Genomic DNA, 11,712 nt, shown 5'->3' with positions numbered 1-11,712 from the left:
TAACCTAATTATATTCTAATATTGCAAATATTACCATAAGTGGGTAAAAGTAAAATTCCTCTTCTGAAAATGTGTCCTGTGCTTTTAGATTTTTAAATTCCATAATATACATTCTTAATTTTCAACTCAATATTCTAAACCAGAAATGTTTTCTTGTACTGATGCTATCAGAAGGAAGTTTTTTCTGCTTAAAAATATAGTTATATTTCTAGCTGTCTTTAAAATACGGTTTCAAACTAGATATTGGGCAGGTGCGGTGGCTCACACCTGTAATACCAACACTTTTGGGAGGCCGAGGCGGGCAGATCGTCTGAGGTGAGGAGTTCAAGACCAGCCTGGCCAACATGGCGAAATCCCGTCTCTACTAAAAATACAAAAGCTAGCCAGGCATGGTGTTGGGCACCTGTAATTCCAGCTACTCCGGAGGCTGAGTCAGGAGAATCACTTGAACCTGGGAGACAGAGGTTGCAGTGAGCTGAGATCACGAAACACAGTCTCAAAAAACAAAAACTAGTTATTAATTTCCCCCCCCACCCCCGACTTTTTGTAGCATATGTTCTATTTTACGTCTCTGGTACTCAGGTTATTTACTAGGTATATTAGGCTGCAGACTATTAAGTGCTGCAAACAAGAACCCCTAAAAAAACATGTACTTTATTTTGGGTAGCTGTTCAGAGGCAGGCATTCTGCCATACTTAGAAGGTAGCTTCCATTTCTAGTCCAAAGTTGCTTGCTCTGGTGCTCATTCTCCAATTGAGGAAATAGGAGAAGGGGGCTCTGGGAAACACGCTGAGATACTGAAGATAATATATGATGTTAACATTTTATTACTTCTAATATCCCATTGGTCAGTTTGTGTGTTCAGGCTATGTTTAGCTGCAGGGAAAGCCAGTTTGTCATCCATAACTGTGTGGTCACATGCTCAAGAAAAAACTTAAGAGTAGAAACAGGAAAGATGACTTGGGGTGACACCTAGCAGTCTACCATACTAGGAAATACTAGTTTGATAAGATAAAGGAGAAACAATTTCATTTTAGAGATTTGCTGATGACTAAAATTAATGCACCTGAGTAGGCACAGGTAAGTAGTGTTTGTGCCAAGCCCTGTTATAATCAGTTTGCAAGTATTGGATCAATTCTGATAATGACCATAAGGGTAGATACTGTTAGCACCACTTTACAATTTTATAGATAAGGAAACTGAAGCACTTAATAAGTAAATTGCCCAGGATAACACAGCTGATTATTTGTAAAACTGAGATTCTTGAATACAGAGGTTTGTGGCTTCAAAGGGCTTTCTCCCAAACTCTGTACTGTGCTGCCTCTGTGTACAAGGTTGATTCTTGCAGAATTGTTTAAGGAACTGAAAACTAAAATGTACATTTGAATAAGGTTGGTTAAATAAGGAGTGTCACACACTTCATGTGCTGATGTGTACATCCAGGGGGTTTCTTCCTAATAGTAAGGGACACAGCATAATTGAAGTGCATGACGAGCCCCCAAATAAGGGCAAGAATAAACTAAGTAAAAAAAATTATAGTACAGTAATTATAAAAAGTTCAATATGTGCCAGTATTTACAACCAGTATATAATGTACTTAATAGAGCTCATACAGTTTGGAGAGGAAAATGTCCTAAAGTAAATAGGGAACAAAAGTGAATAACTGAGCTTTAAAAAGCAAATTTAAATAGTATGTCAAGTTGGCAATTTTTCAGTGAGACCTTTCATATAGTGCTGGTGGAAGTGTAAGTTTATGGTTTTCTATAAAGTTGTTTAGCAATAAATAAAAACTTTGACGTTTGGTGAAATCCTAATTTTAAAATTACGGCTCTAAGAAGCCAGGAGGTAAGTAGAACTAATGTAAATGTCTGTGGTGCTCTGAAAATCTAGGCATCTAATACATAATTAAGTAGTTTACTCACACAGATCACTGGGACATTTTTAGATTGCAGGGTAAGTAACCTGACCATACTTAAGCCAGTGTAAAAGCAACATACACGAAATGGCAAGTACTAGCTAGGTTCCTTTAATTCTTATAGCATGGGTGTATATAGAATGGCCCTAAATTTTTTATATACCTTATGTAGTGTCAAGGGGTATGATGCTTATATAATTCAAAGGACCCTCTTTAAGGAAAAGAATGTAATTATGAACACTAAATTGGACACATAAGTAGGTATTTGTTTAGAACGAAAAAAGCAGCCAAAAATTACAATCCTTAGGTTTTTTGAAACAGAATCTTTCTCTGTTGCCCACACTGGAGTGCAGTGATGCAATTGCAGCTCACTACAGCCTTGACCTGGGCTCAAGCAATCCTCCCACCTCAGCCTCCCAAGTAGATGGGACTGCACGCGTGCACCACCATGCCCATCTGTTTGTTTTTAACAGCGATGAGGTCTTACTTTGTTGTCCAGGCTGGTCTGGAACTCCTGGTTTCAAATAATCCTCCTGCCTCAGCCTCCCAAAGTGCTGGGATTACAGGCGTGAGCCCCTGTGCTCAACTAAGTTATAATTTTTAAAAATTATGTCTCAACTGGGCACGGTGGCTCGCGCCTGTAATCCCAACACTTTGGGAGGCCAAGGGCCGGGGGGGTGGGGGGGGGGTGGTGAGGTCAGGAGTTCGAGACCAGCCTGGTCAACATGGTGAAACCCTGTCCCTAAAAAGTACAAAAATTAGCCAGGCGTGGTGGTGCATGCCTATAGTCCTAGCTACTCGGGAGGCTGAGGAAGGAGAATTGCTTGAACCTGGGAGGCAGAGGTTGCAGTGAGCTGAAGTTGCGCCATTGCACTCCAGCCTGGGCGACAAGAGCAAAACTGTCTCAAAAAAAAAAAAAAAAAAATATATATATATATATATATATGTATGTGTGGGTCTCGAACATCACAGATTCATAGTTCCAGTTAATAACTGATGTAGCTATGCAATGTCTACGTTTTTCAGTGCATACTGATTATATGAAAATGACTTTGGCTGGGTGCAGTGGCTCACACCTCTAATTTGAGCACTTTGGGAGGCCGAGGTGCATGGATCACCTGAGGTCAGGAGTTCGAGACCAGCCTGGCCAACATGGTGAAACCCTGTCTCCACTAAAAATACAAAAATGAGCCAGGTATGGGGGCATGCACCTGTAGTCCCAGCTACTCGGGATGCTGAGGCAGGAGAATCACTTGAACACGGGAGATGGAGGCTAACATGAGTCAAGATTGCATCACTGCACTCCAGCCTAGGCGACAGAGTGATACTCCGTCTCAAAAAAAAAAAAAAAAAAAAACCAAAAAAAAATACTGTTTTCAGTATGTCAGTCTTCAGTTGATCAGGCCGGGCGCAGTGGCTCACACCTGTAATCCCAGCACTTTGGGAGGCCGAGGCGGGCGGATCACGAGGTCAAGAGATTTGAGACCATCCTGACCAACATGATGAGACCCCGTCTCTACTAAAAATACAAAAATTAGCTGGGCGTGGTAGCGCATGCCTGTAATCCCAGCTACTCGAGAGGCTGAGGTAGGAGAATCACTTGAACCCGGGAGGCGGAGGTTGCAGTGAGCCAAGCCTGGGCCACAAGAGTGAAACTCCATCTGAAAAAAAAAAAAAAAAGGTTGCAAGGCCCGGTACAGTGGCTCATGCCTGTTATACTAGCACTTTGGGTGGCTGAAGCAGGTGGATCACTTGAGCCCAGGAGTACAAGACCAGCCTGGACAACGCAGAGAAACGCTGTCTCAGGTTTAAAAAAAAAAAAGCTGATCAAAATGTTTTTGGTATGTAAGATACAAAAACGTCAAAACAAAGTATTAACAATGCTTTCATAACTATGATGCATAATCCAGTATATTCTTGACAGCAAGCTCCCAATTTGATCAGGAGTCAATGAGAACTGAGTTCTCAAGTTTTACAGCCAACTAGTTTCTATGTTCCCATGCCAAAATCATCTTTTTTTTTTTTTTTTTAGGAGTCTCACTCTGTCCCAGGCTAGAGTGCAGTGGTGCAATCTTGGCTCACTGCAACCTTTGCTTCCTGGGTTCAAGCGATTCTCCTGCCTCAGCCTCCCTAGTAGCTGCAGTTTCAACATTGTAATTTCTACAAGGCGCGTGCCACCATGTCCGGCTAATTTTTTCTATTTTTAATAGAGACAGGGTTTTGCCATATGGGCCAGGCTTGTCTCAAACTTCTGACCTCAAGTGATCTGCCCGCTACAGTCTCCCAAAGTGCTAGGATTACAGGCCTGAGCCGCTGCGCCCAGCCCAAAATCATCTTCGCTTCACTTTTGGTCCTGCACTTTCACGTCATGATTCTATGGCGTGATGGGAATGTTCCTGGAAGCAGTATCTTCTGCAAATTTTGTGAAAACGGCCAAGTTAAACTTTGTTAGGCCCCTCTCCCAGGGATTAAGTGTGATGATGGGCATAAAACACTAAGCCTGGCATGTAGTCAGCACTGAGGAGTTATCACGAGGATATTCTAAAAGGAAACATGGTAAAGACAAGTGGTGATGGTGTCTCAGGAAAGAATCCCTGAGTCCCTGAGGAGCATCCTGAAGCAGAATCTCACAGTATGACAGGTTAAAGCTGAATGTGGCTTCTTTAGTTCTGTGTAATTTTGTTAGTCACTTTGCAACATGGAAAAAAATTTTTTTCCTTCAGTATTTTATGAAGTACTACTACATAAATTGGCTTTCGTAATCCTCACAGCAGATGGGGATTGTTGGTACTAGTACATTGTCATTTCACAGAGGAAACCCAAGAGGTTAAATGACTTCCATAGTTGCCAACTAGGGGGAGGCTCCCACTCGCGTCTTGTATTTTGGGCTCCTGATGCTCAACATCTCTTCCCACCACACTCAAGGGTTTTTCGGGAGGAAGAAGTTTCCAAGTCCGCAACTGAGTTTTTTTCCTCTTGGCCAAAATGTGACTTTCAGAATAGAAAAGAGCTCAGGCGCAGAGAAACAGGGAGACTGGAGTCTCATTGAGTTTCCCCATCTTTGTCACCAGAGTAAAAGAAGGCCATTAAGACTTCTGAGATGGAGGAACTGGTCAGGGCCCGGGAACGCCAGAGAACGTCGGAGGAACCAGGAGCCGGGTACCTGGTGTCAGGCCGCCTTGCGCCTTGGAGCCCAGCCCCGCGAACACCTCGCTGTCCCGCCCCGCGCCCACAGGGGCCAATCCGCGTTCAGGGGCGTTCTTAGCCGCCCCCCCGCTTTCCCGCCCCGCGACCCGGAAGTGGTTCTAGGGCAGGCGGGCGGGTTTGAGAGGGCGGGGATTGCGACTCTCACACCCTGAGCTCCGGTGCTCCTTTCCTAACTCCACTGGCTGAGGCATCTGTGGGAAAAGTGTGGCTGGGTCTTCGAGGAGCCGCACCAATGGCTTCCGTGCTGTCCTACGAAAGCCTGGTCCACGCCGTGGCCGGAGCCGTGGTGAGACGGGGTCTTCACGCCCGGGCCGCAACGGGTTGTAAGGCTTCTCGGGGGCCAGTCCCGGGATATGCCTGAGGGATGGGTCTGAGAAGGAGGTAGTGTGGGTTGGGGTCCACTGTCATGACTGTGGGGCAGAGAGGAATGGGCCATTGGCGGAAAGTTGTTGGAGGAATTCGGGGTAAGGGCCGAGACTCCGCCACCTCCTGGTCTCCTAGAGACTGTGGGGTAGAGAGCCGTGTTCACACGTGCCCGCTCAGGGTCCGCATCTTTGCCTTGGGAAGTTTAAGGTCAGGCTACCACCGCACACTCACACACTTTGCTTTACTGGCCCGGAGGAGAACGTAGGTGTGAAGCCGTGTTGCTTAGTCACATGCTTCCCTACAGCCTGTCTTCACGCTTGCCGCGGGCAAGTGGCAGTACCTAGTAGGATAGCTCTGGGTACCGTTATTGGCAGGAGAAGATAGATCCTTTTTTTTTTTTTTCCGGACAAGGTCTTGCTCTGTTGCCCAAGCTGGAGTGCAGTGGCGCGATCACGACTCACTGCAGCCTCGATCTCCCGGGCTCCAGCGATCCGCCCACCTCAGCCTCCTGAGTAGCTGGGACTGCAGGTGTGAGCCACCACACCCGGCTACATTTTTAAAAAAAATTTTTGGGGTCTGGCAATGTTGCCCAGGCTGGTGTCGAATTCCTGGCCTCAAACGATCCTCTCGATTTGGCGTCCTAAACTGCTGGCATGAGCCACTGTGCCTGGCTTTTTTTTCTTTCTTTCTAAATCAAGATCTGGGTTCCTGTCTACCACAAGTGTGGTTTGTTATGAGGTATACGCTTGATTCTTGGGCTTCTGGTGTCTAGGTTCCACTTGACACTTCCCCTCTCCCCTCTTTTCCTTAAAACTTTCCACTTTTGGCTTGGGTGACTCCTCTTGTGGTTCTTTTATCTTTTTGACTGCCTTTTCTCATATTCTTCACCAGTTGTTAGCACACACCTTTAGCTGTTAAAATCACTGTGACTTCAGAGGAACATCAATGAATCCTCTGTTTAGCCTCCAGAAACTTCACTGAGAGCTCACCTTCTCTGTAGACTAATCTGGATTTAACCCTAACTCCATCATTTGTTAGCTAGATGCCCTGTAAACCTTACTTTCTTAATCTGTAAAGTGGGGGAAGTGATACCTACCTCACAGAGTTTAGAGAATTAAGTGACACAGCATTTCATGAAAATGCCTAATTCAGGAAGCCTGGTTCATTCAGTTCAGCCAGAAGAGCCTTTCAGCCAGCATGAAGGCTGAGATGGACGCTTGCGTGACTTGCTTTAAGATGGGCATGGAGGCCTGTGTTTCCGGAGTGGAGGGAACAAAGAGGCAAATAGGTTTCAGGGGGCAAAATTGTGTGAGACTTTCACTCTGGCTAGCTGTTGAACTTGCTGATTTACCTTTAAACGTGATCACCCTGGCTGCTGTGTTGAGAGTAGAATATAAGGGAACAGGGGACAAGCAAGTATCAGGCGAGAGATGATGGTGACTTGGATCAGGGTGGTAGCAGACATGGTAGAAGTGATCATTGACCTGGAATATATTTATAAAATGAGGGTTGGTTGACTCCAAGAGTTTTTGGCTTCAGTAACTGGAGGGATGGTGGTATTTACTGGGATGGCAGAGGCTGTGAAGGAGAAGGTTTTGGGGGAAATGATAAATTTGGCTTTGGTTTTGGAGGAGTTTGAAATGCCTAAGAGTAGTCGTGAGACTAGATGAGCTCACTAGGGAAGTGTATATGGAGTGACAGAAGAATCTCAATGACTGAGTCTTGGAGCAGGCTAACCATTAAGAGGCCGAGAAAATAAGATTGCACCAGCAAAGGAGACAAACGAAGGATGGATCAGTACTGCAGGAGGGAAGCTGAGAACTAAGAGTGAAAGCCAGGTGAAGAAAGTGTTTCTGGGGAAGGAAGTAGACCAGCTGGGTCAGATGCTGCTGATGGGTCAAGTAAGGTGAGGACTGAGAAATAACTGAGAATTTATCATGTTGATAAATCCAGTGGTTAATTGAAAAGACCAGTTTTGGTGGAGTGGTGGGGGAAATAGTTGGAGTGCATCTAAGAGAAGAAAGTGAGAAGATGGGAAATGTTTTTCTCTTCCTTCTTGCAATAAATGTTCATTAAACACCTTTATTGAGTGCATTCTATGTGCCACACGCTGTTCTAGGTGCAAGGAGTACAGTAGAGAAGAAGGTCTTTTTCTTCATGAACTATGCATTGCAATAGGGGAGTCAGACAATAAATGAATAGGCTGGGTGCGGTGGCTCACGCCTGTAATCCCAGCACTTTGGGAGGCTGAGGCAGGCGGATCGCCTGAGGTCAGGAGTTCGAGACCAGCCTGGCTAACATGGTGAAACCCCGTCTCTACTAAAAATACAAAAAGTAGCCAGGCATGGTGGTGGGCGCCTGTAATCCCAGCTACTCGGGAGGCTGAAGCAGGAGAATCACTTGAACCCGGGAGGCAGAGGTTGCAGTGAGCCAAAATTGTGCCATTGCACTCCAGCCTGGGTGACAAGAGCAAGAGTCCGTCTCAAGAAAAAAAAAAAAAAAACAATAAAAAATAAATGAATAAATAAAAAATAAGTAGAATAATTTTAGATACAGTTGAGTGCTATAAAAGAACATAGAGATTGGCAAACTTTTAAAAGAGAGCAGATGGGAAATATTTTAGGCTTTGTGTACCGTTGTCACAGCTACCCAACATTGCCATGGTTGTGTGAAATCAGCTGTAGACAGTAAATGAATGGACAGAGCTGTGTTCCAATAAAATACTGTTTTCAAAAACAGATATTAGATTGGATTTGGCCCATAGGCCATAGTTTTCTGACTCCTGCTATAGAGAGAGTGACTGGCAATAGTGGTAATATATTTCTATTTAATCTACAAAGATACTTCTTTTTTTCACTTGTTGCCTATTTTTCTCTTTTTTTCTTTTTCTTTCTTTCTTTCTTTTTTTTTTTTGAGATGGAGTTTCGCTCTTGTTGCCCAGGCTGGAGTGCATGGAGTGCAGTGATGCAATCTCGGCCCACCACAATCTCCGCCTCCTGGGTTCAAGCGATTCTCCTGCCTCAGCCTCTCGCCGAGTGGCTGGGTTTACAGGCATGTGCCACCACGCCTGGCTAATTTTGTATTTTCAGTAGAGACGGGGTTTCTCCATGTTGGTCAGCCTGGTCTCGAGCTCCCGCCCTCAGGTGATCCGCCTGCCTTGGCCTCCCAAAGTGCTGGGATTACAGGCGTGAGCCACTGCGCCTGGCCTGGAATTGCTTTTCTAACTTTGTTTATGCCTGAATCAAAAACGATTAATGAAATTATATCGTCATACATAGTATTGTATAACTTAATTTTTTAAGAAGCAAATATGGCATAATAGCTGAAAAAAAAAGTTCTGTAGTAAAGCTTAACTATGAATGTCATCGTCAATCGAACTATAAAACAGGGACAATAACAACGCCTCACTTAACTGGGTTCTTGTGAGAAGTAAATGTGATTATATTTGTGGAGCATCTAGCATAATGGAACATTGTCGTAAGACCATAATTATTCATTTCTGTCTCAAGTATATTCTTGCAAATACAGCACTTATACCTAGTTTTAGAAATTTAAGGGAATTGAAATGTTCTCTTGCCTCATGGCCATCTCCACCCATTCCCTTCACTTGTTGCAGATGATCTTACCTTTTACTCTCTAGATAAAATAGAACCTACTTGGGATGAGTTTTTTCAGTTTTTTCCAATTACAGTTGTACTCGTGTTTTCTACATTCTGCTGGTCTCAGAGGAAAAATAGACATATTCAGTGTCTGCTACCTTCGATCTTTGTCCTCCCCTCCAGCCCATGGCCAGTTTTCTTCCAGGACTTTGCTCCAGTAATTTTCATCTCTTGCCTATAGCTTTAACCTAGTATCTGCTTCTGTTCAGCCCTCAAACATGGTCAGGCCTGTCCCATCAGAAAACTATACCAATCTGATCTGGAATCTGGCAGCTTCTTCAGCCTCTGCCTGTTCTCTTTCCCTTTGTGCTAAGCTTATTTAAAGAATATTCTGGGCCGGGTGTGGTGGCTCACACCTGTAATCCCAGCACTTTGGGAGGCTGAGGCGGGCAGATCACGAGGTCAGGAGATCGAGACCATCCTGACTAACACAGTGAAACCCCATCTCTACTAAAAATACAAAATATTAGCCGGGCATGGAGGCAGGCGCCTGTAGTCCCAGCTACTCGGGAGGCTGAGGCAGGAGAATGGCATGAACCCGGGAGGTGGAGCTTGCAGTGAGCCAAGATTGCGCCACTGCACTCCAGCCTGGGCGACAGAGCAAGACTCCGTCTCAAAAACAAAAAAAACCAAACCAAAACAAAACAACAACAACAACAACAAAAAATATATATATATATTCTGCATGTACTGCCTTTCCTCATCCTACTTTGACCAGTGGAACTGTTCTTCCAAAGGTCAACTCTGACTTCCTAACAGCTTAATCCACTATTGTGAATGGTATAAGGTCACGGATAACCAGGTACACACACATTTGTGTCTTTTCACAATGTCAGACTTTTATTGTGTTATTTCAGTTATAAAAGGCAAGTTACATGGAGTTCTCAAGGAGGCAATTTTTATTAGTACTTCTCATTCACTAGGTAGTCAGTCAATATTGTAAATCATATATAATAGTATACCTAATTAATACGTAAATGATGTAGATTAAACATTCTGCAACAAAGTAACATTGAACATCAAGAGAAAAGGGTGAGGAAAAAGGGTTACCTAACCAGTCCGGGGAGAGTGGTATAGACAAGTATCCTGGTTTCATCATGGCAGTGTGTTGGTCTTGTAAGAAAGAATCCTTGATGTGGGCAGAGCCTTTGGACACAGATATCAGGCTTTTATAACAAGTGACAGCAAGACAGTGTCTGTTAAGACCATTTTGAGTTCTTTAAGTCCTGTTCTTTTTATGGTCACAGAGTCTTCTGGTAAGGACTGATAGTGGAAGAGCATGCTTGGTTGTGTCTTTATCTGGAAAAACATCTGGTCCCTGTTGTCAAAGTGCTTTTTGAAATGAAAGATAGGAGTCTTTTTCTAAGATGGAGTTACTTATGTCAAGAGTGCTCTATACATCTACTGACTGTTTTTGCATTCTTAATTGATTCCAGTTCTTTGTAAGTATTCTATACTGTTGACCCTTCTACCTTTCTGAAGCTCCTTCTGAAAGAGCAGTTGGTGTTTATTTTTTACTAAATAGCAATTGCTCTTTTGGAAGGAACTTGAGAAGACATTACTCCTTTTAGGGCCCTAAAATTAACAGTGGTTTCTACTACTAACAGATACTGTAGCTATAAAGGACATGTAGAAACCAACAATTGTTGAGTGCCACCTGTGTGCCTGGTATGATGCTAGGTGCCAACCATAATTTTTTGTTGTTGTTTTTGAAACTCAGTCTCGCTCTGTCGCCCAGGCTGGAGTGCAGTGGCGTGATCTCGGCTCACTGCAAGCTCCGCCTCCTGGGTTCACGCCATTCTCCTGCCTCAGCCTTCCGAGTAGCTGGGACTACAGGTGCCTGCCACCACACCCGGCTAATCTTTTTTGTATTTTTTATAGAGAGGGTATTTTTTTTTTTTATACAGAGTCTCGCTCTGTCACCCAGGCTGGAGTGCAGTGGCACAATCTCGGCTTACTGCAACCTCTGCCTCCCAGGTTCAAGTGATTCTCCTGCCACATCCTCCAGAGTACCTGGGACTACAGGTGTGTGCCACCACTCCTGGCTCATTTTTGTATTTTTAGTAGAGATGAGGTCTCACCATGTTGGCCAGGCTGGTCTCGAACTCCTGACCTCAAGTGATCCACCCACCTCAGCCTCCCAAAGTGCTGGGATTGCAGGTGTGAGCCACCATGCCCAGCTACTTTCCATAATTTGATTCTAACTTCTCATAGCAACCTTGACAAATACCGGTCTCAAAATTACAAATGAGGAAATTGAGACATAGAGATTTGAAGTTACTTATATAATATATACTATACTTGGGACCTAAACCTAGATTTTATCCCTAAACACTCGAGAGTGTCATCCATGAGGCCATTTGTGTAACTTGCCTATCTGTCTGTGTATGTATGAGGTAGCTTGATTGTTATGTCAGGGAAAAGACTTACATTAACTCTGATGAGGTGAATAACATTTTAAAATATGAAAGCCATTGTAAGTGGCTTTTAATCTTTAGAATTTTATTAGCTCAAACCACAGAAAACATCTTGGGTGGTTTTTAAAAATTTTTTTTAATTTTTATT

General features: G+C 43.9%; 1 protein-coding gene across 3 annotated transcripts in view; it reads left to right on the top strand.

Moving 5' to 3' along the window:
* Window positions 1–5,172: 5,172 nt before the first annotated feature.
* SLC25A17 (solute carrier family 25 member 17) overlaps window positions 5,173–11,712 on the top strand; it is a 49,376-nt gene continuing 42,836 nt past the window's right edge. The window contains exon 1 of one of the 3 annotated variants that reach the window (XM_016939250.4): window positions 5,173–5,408. In XM_016939250.4, coding sequence (XP_016794739.1) covers window positions 5,355–5,408 — 54 coding nt within the window. In that variant the 5' untranslated portion in view covers window positions 5,173–5,354. The remainder of the gene's footprint in view (window positions 5,409–11,712) is intronic. The other 2 variants (XM_063807914.1, XM_063807915.1) reach the window with 2 other exon arrangements.

This window comes from Pan troglodytes, chromosome 23 (genome assembly GCF_028858775.2).
Source record: "Pan troglodytes isolate AG18354 chromosome 23, NHGRI_mPanTro3-v2.0_pri, whole genome shotgun sequence".
NCBI classification, from domain to species: Eukaryota; Metazoa; Chordata; class Mammalia; order Primates; family Hominidae; genus Pan; species Pan troglodytes.
Note: the sequence above shows the minus strand (reverse complement) of the source record. Positions and strands in the feature narration are given on the sequence as shown.